At 38.7% G+C, this 19,958-nt stretch overlaps 1 protein-coding gene across 1 annotated transcript in view; it reads right to left on the reverse strand.

Moving 5' to 3' along the window:
• Positions 1–3,197: 3,197 nt before the first annotated feature.
• Positions 3,198–19,958, reverse strand: part of MYO16 (myosin XVI) — a 484,140-nt gene continuing 467,379 nt past the window's right edge. Inside the window, exon 34 of the mRNA XM_019529669.1 lies at positions 3,198–3,617. Within this exon, the coding sequence (XP_019385214.1) occupies positions 3,384–3,617 (234 nt within the window). The 3' untranslated portion in view covers positions 3,198–3,383. The remainder of the gene's footprint in view (positions 3,618–19,958) is intronic.

Genomic DNA, 19,958 nt, shown 5'->3' on the forward strand with positions numbered 1-19,958 from the left:
TGGGCTTTCCTTAGGATGGTTTCACTGTCTCATTTCCAAATCGGGTGCATGTGGGGTAGAAGTGGGTGACCACGGTGTACTTCTCAACAAGACTCTCAAGAGCACCACATAACTAGTATACACACCTTGTACTCCACGCTGCCCCCCAAATCTGTTTTTTTTAGCTTTTTCAGACCTTCATGCTATTACAGCTAGACTGAACCCATCAATTTAAAACTACTACTGGTACTTGGGTTTGCTACTGAGACTGTTTTGGCACTGAAGGTTATGAGACACAGCTTTTGTCAGGCCTAGTAGACAGCAAATGAGTGTCCGTTATCTGGCTGGAAGCCACAAATTCCTGAGTTCTCATCATAGCTTGTGGTTACAAGCCAATTTTATTTACTTTGTCAGTCGACTACATCCTCAGCTGGTGAAGTGGAACTAGTAGTTTAAGTCAATGGGTGGCCCCATTTACACCTGCTGAAGATATAACCCAATATCTCAGATTCCTGTGTGGAAATGAGAGTGATGGCTATACACATGGCTTTGTGAGCTAATTCCTCCTCCCCCAGCACTTCATTAATATAAAGAGCTCTGGCTGTAGTAAGTAGAGTGGCAGTCTAATCAGCACACAGTTAGTTTTAAAGATAATCAGAATGAAGGCAACCAGCTATGCTGAATTTTCCTGGATGGTTCCTAATTTTGTAGGGGGTTGAGGGCACAGGTATACTGTGTATGGTTTAGGAAGGGACCACTGGCTACCTTCTGAGGTGAAAGCAGTATAGAGATGTTTCTGAGGCTGCATACCTGAACTAATTGGCTGTATCTCCCAGCCTGGCTAATTTCTACAGATTCAGCACTGTGTAGATATTAGCCCACCCCCAGCACCGTGCCAAGTCATTAACCAGAGCCAGAAGTGGTTGGGGCAGATCCAGGGGGAGTGCAGCGCTGCAGTCATACCCCCATTCGATTTCTGGTCTACCAAAGTTTAAAACAAACTGTCTGTCAGTGCAACAGCATTTCTAGTCAGGCAACAGTGAGGGAGTCACTTGACCTCATGGCTCATTATAATCTACCTGATTCCTTTAAAAATTTAAAGGAGGGTGTTAAAATTACCCTCTCTCCTTTTAAACAGTATTAATATTCCACTAATCAAGCTATTCTTTCCTCTGAAATTCTGCTGTCTCTTAGTTCCTCCTAGTAATGTATCTCCCATTTCACAGCCCTGCAGGTTATTTTTTTTACTCTAGCTAAAAACACAACTATCAGTGACATTTTGGATGTACTGTCAAGATGCTCAAGAAGGCTTGATTTTATGAATCTGAAAGAGATGTACATTTTATAAGGACTACATGATTAAATAAACACTTCTTTCATTATTTTTGCCTAGTTTGTTCTGTTTTCTAATACAAAATGCATGATATAGAAAATGCATATTCCAAATTAAATTATGTATTTTTTGCTTTGATCTTAAGGTGGATAATGCAGCTTTAGGCCCCTAGCATATTAGTGAAGCTTCTACTATATTTTTCCAGGAGAAAAATATGTATTGTGTTATATACAATGATGCACCACACTATCTGCACCCCCGCTTTTCAAAATCCTAGATCTACCCATAGAAGATGTATTCTTGTTCCAGAGGTTTGTGGGGAATCTGGGACTGTTCGTTGAATGGACTGTATCCGAGATTTTGTTCCCTAAAAGGTGGTTGCTTTAACCATAGTCTCTACCTTTCTTTGTTTATCTTGAATGTTTGAATCCCTAGTAATAGAGCAGATTTAATTCTGCAGAGTGAACAAGGCAGTTTGACCACTGTCTGAGGCCCAAGTTTGAGAGAGCTTTTTTCTTAAACAAACACAACTGAAATGGTATTTTGCTTCTCAGCTGGTTTGAAACTTCCTTCAAGTTGAAAGAAAACATTTTTCTTTCTTCAGCTAAATCTAAAGAGTTTTTCAAACAACTTCCAGCTAGAAATGAGTTTTATAACAGCATATGTTTTTAACTGCTAGCTAAAAATACATTGTAAAAAATACAATGTACTGGTTCCCTGATGGAATGAAAGGCAGACTAGCAGGCAGAGTGCCTCAACTAGTGCTAGATGCCACAAAGTCTTAAAAACGAGCAGCCCCTGACAAAATATCTTTATATATATGTGTGTGTATATAAATTATACCTTTTTATTGGCAAAGTAATATTTCAGAGACTGCTGTACAGTCACTAACACATTTCTAGCAGCATGCTATTCACATACATTAATATCATTGCTCAGAACTTATGGCCTCCAACCAGAATGCTCCACTTTCTGAAACCATTTCATTACATGAAATCTAAGGTATAAATGAATCATGCACTGTATTAGTATAGGGACATAATCCTTTGATATACCCATCTCCATGAGGCCTTGTGGCTTATATTAGTAAATCACAGTAGTACTTTCATACCTCGTTACTATTATGTATCTTTCCACTGACACCAGACCTTATGAATAATCAGCCATGAATTTTAAATTGGTCTTACCATCTAAATGAATACCTCATTATTTCACACAATCCTGAATGAAATAAGATTTGATATGAAATTAAAAGAATTCACAGGACTCTCATTCGGAAAGAGAGCTGTAGTCAAAAAATGGTCTTCTCTACTTCTTAAACATGAACAGCATTAAGCAGCACCTGCAAATGCAAGTTTTATACGGATTTCAAAATCTGACTTTAAGATCAACATCTCCAGCTGTAGAATTGCAATACTAAATTGACAGCGTTGGGTACATTATTAAAGATAAACTGTGAAAAAATACCAGTACTGTATTTATTACCTGTATTCTGAAGAAAGAACAACAGCACCAATTGCATAAAGTTATAAAATACCAGTAATAAACATGTAAATAATAATTGTGTTTGCAATTCCAATAAAACACAGACATCTACAAAGAAATATCATATATGTATACATGTAATATAATAAAACCAATCATTGAGATACAAGAAACATCATATTATTATACTATATAAAACAGCTGTACAGTTACACAGAAATGCACTTGATCTCTCCAAAACTCTCTCCCAGTCCTCACTTACCTAACATAGAATTTGTTCATTGTTCATGGGAGAGCAGTAACAAACACGTATTTTAAGCTATGTGCTTATAGTGCAGTTTGTCTCCATATATATATATTTATATCTATATATATATAAAGAAAAGAAGGAGCACACATATACACACCCACCCACCCACACACACACACACACACACACACACAACAGATTTATGTAGCTCTTGCTTCCTGTGTTCCCAAATACACACTTGTAGAAAACCCTGCACACACTGCAGAAAGGGAAACTTGCTGATTCAAATTGTTGGATAGTTTTATTTTTTACAGTCCACAGACAAATGCATCTGAATTACATTGTGGTATCCCATATCCCCGAAGACAGTCTATTGCAGGAGGTATCTTCTGTCTTCTTCAGCAGGGTTGGTTTTTTACAAGGGGGTGGGGGAGGGGCTGTGATTCTTTGCTCTGTGTTGTGCAGAATATTTTGCCAGTCCCCTTTCTCTTCACATAGTTTTCGCCTCCAGTCCAGGAGTTCCTGCAGAGCAGCACTCTCATTGTTTGAAAGCCTGAGATGCTGGATAACCTGTAAGTGAGAAGGAAAAAAAAAAAGGAAGACTATATATAAAGTTAACTTTCTCAAAGATGTAAAACTAATGCTTATATAGCAAAATTTTAAGTGCAGGAAACTCCATCCTCTTCTGCCCACATTAGGTTTACACATAGATTGTCAAAATCACCCATCCCCCCTGGGCCAAATCTAGACCATGGAGGCTCCTCATGGGTCAGATCCAGGCCCACCTCAGACAGTGGGGTGTGATGGCAGAAATAGAGCAAGTGTAGACTGGGCAAGTGGTGTCAGGGAACTGTGGGGGTTAATTCAGCCTTTGCTCACTCTCCTACCACTGACATGTATCCCCAGTGGCCTCTCTAGGAGCCACTCTCGCTGGATCAGGCCATCTGTTTGACACCTTTGGTTTACACGAATGTGGCTACTGATTTTATCTTAGTTCCTCCCCATCACGTAGATCTGAGACAAATGGAAACACACACCCCAGGTTTTTCCTTAAAGCACTCATGCATATATCATATTGTACATATAATAGTAACTTCACAAAAATACTCATATATTGAACTCCTGATTGTATTTTAATACCAAATGATCGCTCCTCCAATGCAAGTGTTCCCTACTTAACCAAGTCCATCTATTTTTTGTACCATAAACTGGTGAAGATTGAAATCTTACAATCTACTACAGCTTCTGGGTTTTGCTGGTTGCCCTTTCACATATATTTCTGCTATGTGTGTTAGGGTGTTTTTAAGTCTTCCTCAGAGGTATTAGGTGTTGGCTTCAGGCAAGGCTGGGGACTTTGACAGGGGTGTACCAATACTCCTGGAACTTAAAGCCAGAGGTTCCTGCCTAGAGGGTCTCGCCCCTCCACTTAGGGTCACCCTGATTGCCGTACTTGGGGTAAGGAAGAAGATTCACCCTATGATCAGATTCATGTAGATGCTGGAGGTTTTTGCCATCCTCTGTAGCAGGGGCATGGCCTTCTAGTTGGGATCTCTTGAGTGTTTGCTACAACCTTTTATAGAAGCAGAACATTGACTGCCATGGTTCCCCTGGCTTACCTGTGGCAGGTTAGAGTGCTGTGTATTGTGTTATGTTAGGGTTGATGGTTGTTTTATGAAGAATTTAGTTTATGGATTTATACAGGATGGTTTGGATAGGGATGATCCAGGCAGGGGGCTTGACTAGATGGCCTCTGAAGGGCATTCCAGCCCTACTTTGTACGATTCTGTGATTCTACTAGCCAATCGCCCTTCAAGAATGACAGGGGTGGAGGGAGGGGCTGGGATGGAGTGCTGCCACCTAACACCCCATGCTGCTGCCGTTCTGCCTCTTGCACGGAGTGGAGTGGGGAAGCCGACACCAGCAATGGTACTCTCAATGGTGAATAGTTGGTGACTGCTCTTATTTCATTATATCCAACCAACCAGACAGACGATATGGGGAATCTGAGGTATCTAAGGCCAACAGCCTTCAGGGGTCTTGATGGAAGGACAACAAGAGAGTCCCTTGTCAACAGTGTTAAACAAAGTATTACTTCAAATGTATAGCTTTTTTTAAGCTTGTAGAACCTAGATGAAACCATTCCCAATGATACATTTTGGTTAGTAGCATTCTTCTCATCAGCTATTTTACACCTTTGAGATGTTGTTTATCAGCCCTGTTAAAATGAATTAATCCTACATTATTTGACTTAGATTCAAGTAATAATCTAGGTAAGTGACTAGCATCTCATATTATCATGAAGCTATAGATAGATAATTATGAGAGACAATTAGTGGCTCTCCCTTTTAGAAATTAGAAAGTATATCATCTTGTGAAATAATTTAGGTGATGGTATACCTATTCTCTACTATATTTGAAATAGCAAACAACATTAGAGTCGCTATTATCTGTGATGAGCAAATGCAGGTCCCAAGAATGCCCCTCCTACTCAGAAATTTACGGAAAATTTTAGGAAACAAGAATTTATGGAAAATAACAAATTTATATTTGAAATAAATAGAAGAAAATCAAATGCGATTTAATATAGGCACAGATATCTTCCTTTCAACGGTATCAAATCTGAGAGTTATGGACCTCAAGATTTGCAACAGCAAAACACTTAACTTACAAGGAATACTGTTATACAGCCAAAAGCAAGTGCACGGAATGAGTTGTAGTCTTTAGACCTCATCTTTAGGACGTTATCAGGGAATGCAGCTGTGCTCTCAGCAGTACTGTCTTAGGCATGGTACTCTGCAGCTGTAAGGGAGCAGGATTTGCCCCTAAACATACATACCTCAATAGCTATATATAATTGCCTTAGTTAGCTATCATTAGAGATATGCTAGAGATAAGTACTAAACATATAATAAGAGCCAAGTGATTTCTTCCCCCCTCCCTCCCCACCATGAATACATGATTTTCAGAAGTATAGTTTTGGTAATTCATGTTGAATTGCCTAAATAGTTTTAGTGCTAGATTCACAAAACCACCAAGGAAGAGATGATCTTTTACCTGTTCCATTCTTTTAAAAGTGCCTAAATAATCCTTATGGTGTGTACATTGATGGTAGGCTTGGGAGTCATTCTCACTGGCTAAATGGATATTTAAACATTTTATATAAAGTAGAACAGCATTGGCAGGAGGGGCTCAATGCATTTCACCCTGCAGCATGGTGATTAGGGCATTATTCTGTGCAATGAGTGATATGGAGTTAAATCTCTTTGGGCAAAGGGGACCCAGCATCTTACACATGCTGGGTGAGTAGTTTCCATGCAAAAAACTAAAGTGGCCCTTGTAGCTCCATCTTTTCTCTAGAGAAGTGACTAAAACAGGATTTCTGCCATCGGCATCACCTTTTATTTTTACAAGAGGGGCACTAAGATTATGGATGTAGGGAAAGTTTTACACACTTCAGATGACAGCACTCTTCCTGATGGGGGCCAGGGCCCTTGGGCCCCCGTGTACTATGCTCTTCTGAAGACTGTGCACAAGTTTTACAACTCTGCCCAGAAGCCTTGTGTGTTAGCACCCTGAATCACTGCTACTGGGACAGAAAGCATTTGCCTTTAAATCAGCTGCTTGGAGATCTATGGGCAATCTGCTTCATTCCTGCATGGCTGATAACTTGTCATTCTCATGCATTAGTGCTATAACACAGGTACAACACCAACTACAACTCAGTTCTTGTTCATAGCATCATTAATTCAACACTTCTTTTACAAATTTACTAGAGGAATTTTTGGTTTCTTTGCAAACAGAATATGCCAATAAACATGTCTCAATTTTTTTCCCATAAAAATTTTCCTCTCTCCCTCTCCTGTAAGGTGCAGGAAACTAGCAAAATTCTGAGTTCAGATGACTTACTGGAAAACAAAATGCTCATCATACATTGTTAAAGGGATACTGCCAAACTTTTGGGCTATCCAAATTTACCTTTTCTAATTCAGCAGGGGTGGAAAAAAACAGATTTGGAATTGAAGCAAGTACTACAAATAGAGGCAGGAATTGGCATTCCTCTGTATCACAGGTGTTGAGTTTGGGAGCAATATGCACATATGGGTTGATTCCAATTGATTCCAATGGACTTTGGATCAGGGCCATAACTCTATTGCCAATACAGGATTTCTTTTATTTTATTCATTGTTCACATCTCTGGAAACAATAGCCAGCAGTTATACTGCACCCAGGGATCCTAGTTTTCTCTGATAAAAAAATCCCTAATTTTCAGGTTGAAAAAAGTAACCCCAAATCCACATTTTTCCATGTTCAAAATGAAATACCACTATATATACATCTATGTATTAGAGGTGGTTCATTTTAACCATGGAAAAATGTGGATTTTGGGTTACTTTTTTAACCACAAAATTGGGGATTTTTTAAATCAGAGAAAACCAGGATCCCTGTGCAGCATCACATTAAGGCCTCCTTAAGGAGTGAAGAAGACAGGGTAAACTAGGGCTTTAGGGGTAAGTATAGAGAAAGATGGTGCACACTGAATGTCAGCTCAAAAGATTTCAGAAAAAAGCTTAACAAATAAATAAGTAAATATGTACCTAAATGAGTGAGCGGTAAATGTATTTAATATCAAAATGGATGGCTTACCACTTCTAAGGTCGTGTTAGGTCTGTTAAAATGATGGAAGTTTGATGGCATTGTTGGAATGAAGCACTAAGGAATTTCAGTCTTTGAAAGATACATGAAAATGGCTGAATCGAAATGGCTTTGCTGCTATTCTGAGAATCATAAAGGCACCCAGGTGCAGGGTGAAAAGTGAATACAATTTGACTGCACAAGGAAATTGACAAATGTGTCCTATTTATAGCATATAGACACTTAGGAAGCTTTATTATACCGACACAGTTTTTGCGTGCTGTAGTTAACGTTGTGTCAGCACTTCCATTATACTGCCTATTTTTCAGTTTGTAATGGATAAAATTTTGGTCCAAACTGCAAACAGACATAAATCTTTTTTATTTTATTTTAAATAAAGTTTAGGTAAAAAAACACTGTCTGTTTGACCACATAAAAATCATACAAGTATATACCTCACATCTTTAACCATTAGGAGACTGAAAATATATAAGCATGCACGTCTAAGCAGCAATTTCGCTAGTAGGTTGGAAAATACTAGTATTTTAACTTGTATGAACAAACATGAAATGAAACAAGAATTGAAGAATACATAAAAGAGACTTTAAGGCCCAAAGCCAATTCCCCTCTAGGTAGATCATTAGAACATATGTGGTTAGTTGTTTAAGTAGCATTTTGGGATGCTTATGCAGATTTTAAATCTTTGCAACTTGCCCTGAAAGTACATATATTCCATGCAAATCCCTGGAAAGTTAATCACAAAAAACTGGCAAATATTTGACAGAGGAGAAGGCACTCCTTATAACTCAACGGCCTAGTGGCTAGGCACCTCTCAGGAAGGTAGGAGGTCCAGTTTCTATACCTTTCCCCACACGCAGAGAAGGCTTGAATGTACATCTCCCACTTCCCAACAAAAATTCCCTAACTACCAAGTTATGGACTAGGCATTGAAAAGGGCACCCTTCAGCCAAGGCATCACTGGCTTTATGTCATAGAAGACATAAAGTTCAGTGAGCTGGAAAGAAAGGGGCCTGATTCCTTACTGCCACTCAGAATCAATCCCACTGATGTCTATCCATTTTAGTCAATGACTGTTACATACAGAAACACCATTGCTGGCAGGAGTAGGGACCAGTGATGCCTCCTCCTTTCCAAGGCAATGTTCATTTTACAGTCATATACCCTCTTTTTTTTTTCTTCTGTCCCACATCTCTTCATCTGCTTGGCTGCCTTGTGGGCCAGCTTTAACAGGTTGGTCTGGGAGGGAGTCTTTTAGTTCTGTCTACTCCATGACCGAGAAGATAAAGAATTTTGCTAGGAAGTGGGAAATATAGGTTCAATCCTCCTCTGAGTGAGCAGGGCTTAGCAATTTCTAACGGTTGAACAAATGATTTAAAGATTGGATTATTTGGATAAAAGACACGAGGATCCTTCTCCTCAATCTTTTGTGACTTACATGGAATTACATGTCTTCCTGAAAGGAATAGAATCCAAAATCCACAGAGCTGGCCAAAAATGCTGCTTATGCAGCCTAAATCTTATCAATGGGTTAATTAGTATAATTAGAACTGAGTAGACATAACAAAGAAAAGAAAGCTAAAGGATGACTTTTTTCTCTTTTATGCTCATGATTTGGTTTATAGACAGGTCATGGTTTTCTTATGTTTATTCATTATATGGCAGTGTGTTGAAGAAGTTCTGTCCATGTGCACTTTTACACATGCTCCAAGGTTAAAGGGGAGATGGGTGGCACTTTAATTAGAGTGACTCTGAGAGTCTCTCTAATTAAAGTCCAACAGCATCTTTTGCACCAGTATCCCCTAGCTTGAAAATGTCAGTGGGATTGTTTAAACTAAAGCTCATCCATCAACCTTGAGTTCAAGCACCCCTGCCACCATTTTTAAGTGCTGGGACGCTGATACACAACATGCAGCAGGTTACTGGAGTGCAGAAATTGCCATGCTCCAGCACACTCGATTAATCAAGTCTGCTCCAATGCGCTATAATTATAGCGTGTCGGAGCAACCTCCATGCTCGTGTACATGCATCCCATGATTCTTTATCTCTAACACAATATGGAAATGACATGTTACATCTCCTAATTATAACTGAATACAGACAAATCCAGAAGATTGTGAGAGCACAGGCTTAGGAGAAGACCTTATTATTATACAAATGTAGGTCTTCTAATAGAAATTAAACCAACAAAGTTTGGCCTATCTACTAGACAGGGATGACAGTAAGGGTAGACTGGTATTTTAAAAGGTTCTAAGGAGTTAGGATAGGCTCAGTATGTACCTAAACTTGTACATTGCAATGGTTAAGGATTAGGGCCCAGATTCAAAAAAGGATTTATATGTACTAGTTATTTTTCAGTCAAAATTTGCATCTCTTCTCAACATGCAATTCAGGAAAGTCCTGCCTAAATGTTTAGAACCATGTGAAGTCCTAGAGGCTTCAGCACAGATGTATGCATCCTGTGCTTAGCTAAGAACAGAGCTAGGCACTGGAAAATATATGCTCAGTATAGCCACCATTTTGAATCAGATATGTATGTTATTATGTGAATCTTGCCTTAGGAATTAATTATTAATTCCAGCACCTAAGTACCCTAAGGGGAACCTTATCTATTGTGCATAATTAGAGGATTCTCATGGGGGATACAATCTAGTTTGGCTAGTGGTTAGGGCATTTAAGAAGTAAAAGACAAGGGCTCTAGGCCCACCTCACATAGTGAAGTTTTGAAACTACATGTATGTTTCCCACTATTTCAAAAAGTCCCCTAGTTGTGAAGGCTGGGCAAGGTTGACTACATTCTTAAACCTTCCTGTTGACCTGGAGGACCTGGCAGCCAAAAATTCAAGATTCATAAGGACAGAAGGAGAGGAAACAAGGGAATGCATGTCCCTCTAGCTCAGGGAAACAAGTGCTACCTTTGGAGGAGGGGAGCCCTGGGTTTTGTCTTGTGCAGTGACTATATCATTTCAATTCTAAGTAATTTATAGATTTGCTTGCAAATTCTCAGAAAATTCATTCCGCATTCAAAAATCAAGTAGTATAATTTGAGAGAGGATATTATCAAAGTACAGTGTTTTCGCCTGATCATTCTCTCTTTTGGAAGAATTTAGTTTTAATTACATAACTAATACAGTATGCAAAGTAGTTTGCTGGTCATTTGTCATTGTATTGATTTTTCTGTTGAGTATTCACCCAAAGGTGAAAAGAAGCATTTAATGAAATTTATAGAAGGTAAAACAGACAAATAATCCTACATGCCCAAATAATAGTTCAGTACCCTTAAATTCAAGCTTTAAGTTTTTTATTTGGATGGAAATTCAAGTTTTAAGCTGTTTTTTTGGATAGAGTTAGTAAAATCCAATTAATAAACATACATAACCAATGTAGAAACTGGCCATCTATCACAGAACAGTTCCTAGGGTAATAATAGGATGTTCTGCAGACTTTTGCACAGACTATATTCTGCTTTTGGAAAAATATTACCAATTGTATTCTTTGAATGGATTTAACAGCAAAAGTAACCATCAGCAGATTCTGAAAATTACCATACTATTATTCTTCCTTCATCAAGATTTTACATGATTAATAACATCTAAATTACATTACAGAAGCTGCAAGGGAGATTTAGTTGTGGAAATATGTAAGAGTTTTCCCCCCGCCTCCTCAAAATTCTATTAATTTTTACATTTATTCACAAAACATATTTAAAATGTTTTCTAATTATAATTTATTTTTACAAAAGAGAACTATCCTGATATTCTTTTGCTGAGACAGAGGCATAACCAAGCAGCTCTATGCCCTGGGCAGAAACAATGCATGGGGCAGTGGCAGCTGCCATGCTGCTGACAATGGCAGCCTGGCCAGCTGCAGCAGCAACTATATTTAGGGCCTTCCATTCCTTTCCCTCAAAAGGCAGTGCCCAATGCTGCTCCCCCAATTTCCCTCCCCACCCCCATTACACTACTGTTCAGAGTTTTAATGTCAAATGTTTCATGATTTTAAAGCCAGAAGAAATTCCTATGATGAATGATGATCTAATGTCCCCTCCTGTGTAAAATATAGGCCACAGAATTCCAACTAGAAATCCCTGATTGAATTATTTTTCCTATGATGCAAAAATTACTAGTGAGTCAATAAGTATTGGTTTAATCTTGCACGTCATGTCACTATTTAACAAGCATCTAATTTCATTTCTTTCTCTGTACCTTAACCCTTCTCTGATTCTTCTCCTTCTTCACTATTAAAACTGCTGGCAAACCTCTATGTGTGTCCTGATCTGCCTATACCTGTACTGTAGAACCTTGGTTTTGATTTTCTTTCTTCTTATTCAAGAACTGCCTCAGAACACTGCATAAGAGGTGTTCTGATTTCTTTCTCAGAAACATTTCTTTAAGCCTTTTCATATGGACAAGTCTCTCTAAATTCTTCTTTTCTAACTGACGACAACTCTCAAAAATATTTACTCCCAGTCACACAGTTTTGCACCTTTTCCCTTGCTACTAAAACAAGACTAAGTCTTGCACTCCTTGGTATGGCTAACCTGGGAAAATAGATAGCCATCTGTAGATTAAATTATTCATTTAAAAGTACAGAAGAGAGAATCTCTCTCTTTCTCTCCCTCTCTCTCTCACTCACTCAGTCACATTGAAACAAGGATATTTAAAAAACCCAGTTAAGCATTCAGTGTTAATCAAATCAATGTTAATTTGTATTTGATTGGGAAACTCACATTGGTCACTTAAGACCCCAGCTGGAAGCAGAGATCAGCTATGATAAATGAGTTTACATGCTTCAAAATTTCAATTTAAAATTTTCTAATACAAAAAGCACCACTGGGACGCAAGTTGATACATCCAATTCTCTTGTGAATTTTGCAACATGCATTTTTGGAAACAGTCCCATTGGACAACATAATTCGATATTTGCTTTGTAATGGGGAAACTATCTTAGTTAATATGATTCATATACATGCGATGGCCAAAACCAAAGAAATTAATAAGCAATAAATATGTGCTTCTTGGAGACATTTGGAACTTTTGTCTAATATGAAGCTTGTATTTTTGTAACCTGCAAATGTAACTTGTAACTGTTTATGGAACTGACTAGGCTTCAAAGTTTAATTAGAACCACAATATTGTAGGAATGATTATTCAGTGCATATTCTTCAGTGAGGCTGCTCCATAAAATGAATATCCCTTCTTACCACAGCCCCTGTACTTTGGTCAACTGAAAGAAAACATTGCTATTGCCAATGCTGTGTTCCTAAATGACTGAAATGTGGGCATCCCCCTCTCTAGCTTGCTGAATGCAGCAATACTTGTCTTTTTGTCTGTAGCTGAGGTTTTATGGGGCCGTTTTCTATAGTCTATTGCTATACAATGGGTGGGACCAAAACCCTTGATTCAAACACAACATTTTGTTGGTGTTTGTCTTCCAGGTCTTGACTGAATTTTAAAGGTGTGCCTGTGTCTGGATATAGAATGAGATTTTGGTTAGCACAATATGAATGTCAAGGAGAGGGGACAAGGAGTCCTCAATCTCTTCATCACAGCAAAAACACAATTTCCACTCTTTTATTTAGTGAATATGAGGATCAAAAGAGTTTGCCACTGAGAACTGCAAGAAAAATAGGGCTGTGATTTCTCTCTCTCTCTCTCTCTTTCTCGCTCTCTCCAGCAATTCAAGTTGCTTGCTCTGCGGTTATTTTGGCCCATAGGCTCACACTTTCTTTGTAAAGGATGTTGCACTAGTTGCTTCTAGGAACTCCTGCTAGTGAGAATTTCTTTGACATTCTGTCCTCTCAAAAACCCAACTCTTTCTGTGGGTTAGCTGTCATGATATTGGCCCATGACATGTGTACTCAGTTGATGAATTTATACAGAGTCATACATTATCTTCTATTATTTACTTACTTTTAGCCAAATTTTAAAGTTGTATTATGTATGTGTTATACCTCGTCATTTTTGTCTGTGTATGAGATTACAAAAAAAATGATACTATTGACAAAACAAACAAAAAGAAAACAGAAACAAAAACCCTTGAAAGCAATTTACTGGCATTTCTGTATTCAGAACAACGATATAGATAGACTAATAATATTTCATATCTTGGATGTTACATGTCTATGAAAGAGTTAATGTTTTTATTGTTGTAGACTAAGCTTGCTTGATTGCCAGATTTTTCTGCAAGGATGATCAAAAATTTCTTCTGGCTAATAGTTGAACATGGCAGACATTAATAATTTTTAGAGGCCTCTATTTAAATAGTAATAGCAGGATTACAGTAACAACTCACAGCAGTATCCAGGATTAATATTTTTTAACTTCTGAACATTCAACAGAAAAGTGATTGGTAACAAATATTAAATCAAGTGGGAACAAACAGGGCCCTTGAAACTATAATTAATATGAAGTTCTTTCTGAGGAGATAGACTGCTGAAAACAGTAAGATTTCACAAAAGAAGACCTATGGCTTAAGCTATAATGAAACAATAAATATATTCTTCACAAATGTGAAAAGACATTTCTCATTTTTCATTGTCAAATACTTGCTGCTACATTACCGTAATATGCCAAACAGTACTATGAGATTTGAACAAAATAGCAGAGGGAAGAGTTCAGATTCTCTAATGAAACTCTGTGAAAAAATAAGTATTATCTTTGGCTTTACTACCTTCAGTGCCTGTGACAGAAGAACATGACATTTCAGAAATGTGTAACCAAAAACTCATATGCCAGGGTGTATGAGTGTTACTCTGTTTAGCAGAATGGTAGTTTGCCAATGGTTGGTTTGTCCAGTGTCTTGTTATAGAACACGCATGTAAGGCATTAAGTACTGAACACACACTGATATCACTGGTCACAAAATGCTTAGATGCAGGAGCAGAGGTGGATGTTGTTTTCTTAGATTTTAGCAAGGCCTTCGATACAGTATCTCATCCCATTCTCATAGATAAATTAAGAGGCTGTGACATAGACCGTTCGGTGGGTGGCAAATTGGCTTAGCAGTCGCACTTAGAGAGTGGTAGCAGATGGGTCGATACTGACCTGGAAGGATGTGGGTAGTGGGGTCCTGCAGAGTTTGGTCCTTGGACTTGTACTTTTCAATAATTTCATCAGTAACTTCGATGTCGGTGTGAAGTGTACTCTGTCCAAGTTTGTGGACGATACTAAATTGTGCGGAGAAGTGCACACTCCAGAGGGTAGGGAACAACTGAAGGCAGACCTGGACAAGTTAGAAAAGTGGGCAGAACACAATAGGATGCAATACAAGGAAAGTGCAGAGTGCTGTACCTAGGGTGCAAAAATATCCAGCACACCTACTGGCTGGGAAGTGACCATCTCAGCTACACGGAAGTGGAAAGGGATATCAGAGTCATAGCAGACTCCAAGATGAACATGAGTCGTCAGTGTGATGAAATCATCAGCAAAGCTAACTGCACTTTATCATGTATCAGCAGATGCATGACAAATAGATCCAAGGAGGTGATACTTCCCCTCTATGTGGGATTGGTCAGACCGCAGTTGGAGTACCGCATCTGGTTTTGGGTGCCGTACTTCAAGAAGGATGTTGATAGACTCAAGAGGGTCCAGAGGAGGGCCACTCTTATGGTTAGGGGCTCACAGGACAAGCCCTATGAGGAGAGACTGAGGAACCTGGACCTCTTTGGCCTCCACAAGAGAAGGCTGACAGATGATCTTGTGGTTGCCTACAAATGCATTAGCAGGATGGAGCAAGGGATTGGAGAGGCTCTGTTCACCAGGGCACCTCTTGGGGTCAAGGAACAATGACCACAAACTGACAGAGAGTAGATTTAGGCTAGATAGCAGGAAAAACTTCTTCATGGTAAGGGTGCCCAAAATTTGGAATGGGCTTCCAAGGGAGGTGGTGCTCTCCCCTACCTTGGAGGTCTTTAAGAGTAGGCTGGATAGGCATCTTGCTGGGGTCATCTGACCCCAGCGCTCTTTCCTGCCAAAGCAGAGGGTCAGACTCGATGATCTGTTGAGGTCCCTTCTGACCCTGGCATCAATGAATCTATGAATCAAATGAATTAAGCCTTTGGGCTTAAAAATAAATCCCCAGGAAGATGTTTCACAGCTCCCGTCAAGATTTTTTCTTTTCCCTCCCATGATAGCAGAGTACCCAGACTTGCATGCAAATTTCTAGCAGCCCAAGGGTTGCAACCCAATTTGCATTTTAAGTCAGAAGGCTAATGTGTGCATACTGGGCACATTACAAACTTATTGTGACTCCCACTTTTCTTCTAGGGAAATGTAACAAAAATAAAAGGATGTAAATGAATACAATGCTGCTTGCATGTGTTAGAGATGGAATACCATGCTTGTTTTCAATTTTATTATTCCTTCGTCTGTCTCTCTCAGTTTCCTTTATTCTTTATCTCTATTTTTCTCTTTTTGGTTAGTTTTTCTCCCCACCATTTATTTACCTTCTCTGCTCTCTATTTTCTTTATTTTCTCTTTCTTTTCCTTTCTTTCCTAACACCCCATGGCTCCCTCCCAATGGCATTTTCCTTCATGCTCAGTTTTTTGGCCCTTATACCAAAGATATTTCTAAATCATCTGGGCTCCCATTTTAGTCTTGTCATTTATCTCCCATTTGCGTTTAAACTTTCTACCTTACCCATTGCCTTCTCCATCTTCATTACTAACCTCATCCATTTTATATATTGTCAAAGCTGCTTTTGGCTGCTCACACAAGTCATGTTATGGCCAGCTTGCTCCTTCCTCTGCACAGTCTCTCCCCTGCCTTTCTCTCTCTTCATCTCCCAAGTCAGAGACTAAGAAAGCAAACAGTAAAATAACAACTGTGACTATTTTTTACAGAAAAATTAAGTGCTGGTTAACAGTTTAATAACTGTGCTGGAGAAATCAGGAAGGCAAGGCTCCTGTAATTCAATCCTCTTGCTGACTCCACTTTGTCTTGCTGCTGTTCCTGGCAGACAGCTTATTATTTCCCAGTTGTGTTTATGCTCATATATATTAAACATATGGAATGCAAAGAGAGGCAAAGGAGCTAGCAAGTGAGGAGGTCATAAAGTCCCTTTGAAGCTTCAGTGCTTGCATTGCTGGCAGTAAACAACAGATATTGGGTCCAGTGCACAGAGGTGGGATGGAAAAATCCCTGGGAGAAAGGAAAGGGAAACATAAAAATAATATTTCCTGAAGTGCTTTGCTTCTATGGTGTCTATTTCTTCAATCAAGATGCTAATATTCAAGTAGTCCCACCTATGCATTGGGACCACTTCCTGGAGCACTGACTAAACTGAAAAGAATGCAGGTCAAGAGTGTGCAGAAGTAGCTTAATGCTTACCTTGGCAGATGGATCATGCTGCTGCTCTGCAGCCGCATCTACACAAGATGCTGACTGTGCAGCTGTTACTGCGCAGTCATTTAGTACTTGCATACACAAGTACTAAATGACTGCACAGTAACCAGAGTTACTCTGCAGCAGTGTCCTTGAACTGCTTTTTGGTGACAATGACTGCAGTAGCTTGTTACTGCTGCACAGTAGCGTCGCATCATGCTTCGTCCATGCCACATTACTGCACAGTAGTAACGAGCTACTGTGCAGTCAGCATCTTGTGTAGATGCAGCCTGTGTGAAGCTGATCCCATATGTAAGGTTAAAGCAGAATAAGCAAAATGTCCCACCTACGCAAAACTGTAGGTAAGCAAGCAGAAGAGGCATCCTCATGATTTCTCCTCCATTTTGGAAGGAGCCTGCCAGCTTGAAAAGCAGTTTAAGATGAGAGTTATATACTGTGAAACCAGGTATACCTGGAAGGTGCCAAACCTTTAAAAAAAATTCTTTTAAGATGAGGAAAGTGTAAGATGAAGAAATGTTGAGTTGAATCTCATATGAAGAGGAGCTTCTAATGCTCTTTGTTTCACAATGGTAGGGGTCTGGAGTTTGTATGATGAAGGTGCCAAAAATCAGAACAAATTAGGATTTTTTGCCAGAAGGGTGTAACAGACCTTCTTTCAGGAACTGATAGGCATGTGCCTGCTTCTTGAAGGGGCTAGATAGAAGAAAAGTTTTTGGCATTTCAGCCATGGATATTAGGGGGGAATTTTTTTTTTGTCTTAAACTTTATTTACTGTCATTTTTTCTGAAGGTTGTCTTTGCTAAGAAAATGGACTGGATTTTTTTTTTGGTTAAACCTTAAAATACTGGGACTCTGGAATCCTCTCAAGAAAAGAACTCACATTGTGCGTTCCTCTCAAGAAATGAACCCCAGGTCCTCTCAATCCTTTCAAGAAATGAACTCCCATTCATTAATAAATTATTTGTTTAAGTTCTGGAGCCCAAGCAGATTCAGCTACATGGAACCTGTCTCAACCACTGATCCAGAGACCCATGACCCTCAGATCCAGCCAGTTGTTTATCTTTTACAATACTGGCTGGGGTGGAAGGCATGGGGTTAATGCTACCACATCACATCTAGTACACACTGATGTGACAGAGGTCACCTACTTGGTATGTATATAGTGTGTTGAACTTGGAAACCTATGCCCACACAGCAACAGAAGAGTAATAATGGAAGAAAGAGTTTGTATTGGCTGAAAAAGGTAAAAATGTTTTGTGATTCTTTTCAAATGGCAGAGCTTTCATTTCTTTTGATTAAAATTCTTGACAAAAATACTCAATATAAAAATTGTCTTTGAAATTAGTTTTAATTTGGTGAAAAAAGTGCCATACCATTATTTTTAAATTGCCTCCCCCTGTGAGAGAAGACAGTATTTTAAAATAAGTATTTTATGGAAATTTTCACTTGGAAATTTCAACACAAATCACAATGAGATGAAAAAAAAATGGTCTGAAAAATATCATTGTTGTCAAAGTCCCATTTGAGTGAATATCTTTAATTAAAATTGACAATCAGATTTCAATCTTTAATTGAAATTGACAATTGAATCAGACAATGTTAACAAGCTTGGGGTAATCAGTAGAGTATCTAATATCATGGCTACAGAATATTTTGTGCTAAGTTAGAATTATCTGAAGACTTCACTTAGAAGAAAGAGAGATACTGCTGCTACTACTCAAGATGTGCTCCACTGAATGCACTTAAAGACACTTGCTTGTTAATGTGTGCATGTATTTCAGTGTACGGTGTAGGATTTAACATTCAGTGGTGCATCCCATGATGGGAAAGAAGGTGGTACCAGGAAGCACATTACCTTAACTTCATTTGGATATATATGAGCCATACGATTTTGTGACAAAAATTAAATTAACTCTTGTCACCTCAGTAATGAGTTCTCAGTGAGATATGAAAAAGCCATTAATATTAAAAGTCTCTGCAGGTTAATGAACTGGTGTCCTTTTGCTTAGGTGACAGAGCATCTCCTAAAGAATCCAAAGATTCAGTTTCAGTCCCATTTATGCCTATCCATATACAGTAATTAGTCAACAAGTATCTTCACAGATCTGTGAAACAGTCAATGTCTCATTACATTTATTTGTAAAAATTTTTTCCACGTGAGATTACAAGAGTGAAGCATGACAAAGAGTTTTACAGGAGGCTTGTATCACCAGCAGTATGCCAAGAAATGCCAGTTATAATTAAAACAACTTATTTTCAAATACTCTCCATAGTTTACATATAGTGAAGAATGATTTTCATTATGTGAATTTTCACACCTGTGAGCACAGATTTCAAGAGATTTTTTTTCATGGTAGCAAAAACCATAGCAACATTATTAGATGCATGTTCATTAAAACAGACAGTATTGGGAAAGCTTAAATGCAAGCCGACTTTCTAAAGTATGCATAAGCTTTTCTCCTGGGCAACAGACCGACACAGGTTTTTTGATAGGATGCTCCCCTGTGGGGAGGAACTTACTGAATTGAATTTAAGGTTGCGGCTGTTACTATGATTCTGAGGACAGAAATTGTTTTTGGGCAAGGCTTCTGTAAGTACAGCTGGGTGGTACATTTCTTTCTGAAGAATAATTAAATAAAGAATATTATTATAATATATATGAAGAATAAATTATTTGCCAAAATTGCAGTTCCAGCTTAGCTAAATCTCTTTTGGAAATTTGGAACAACTACCAACTAGCTCAGTAGACAGGACACTCAAAAGAAACTGAAAGATCTCATAGATTTCATAGACATTAGGGCTGGAAGGGACCTCAGGAGATCATCAAGTCCAGCCCCCTGCCCAAAGGGCAGGAAGTCAGCTAGGGTCATAGGATCCCAGCAAGATAAGCATCCAATTTACTCTTGAAGGTGTTCA

Source organism: Crocodylus porosus, unplaced genomic scaffold (assembly GCF_001723895.1).
Source record: "Crocodylus porosus isolate Cpor-Errol unplaced genomic scaffold, CroPor_comp1, whole genome shotgun sequence".
NCBI classification, from domain to species: Eukaryota; Metazoa; Chordata; order Crocodylia; family Crocodylidae; genus Crocodylus; species Crocodylus porosus.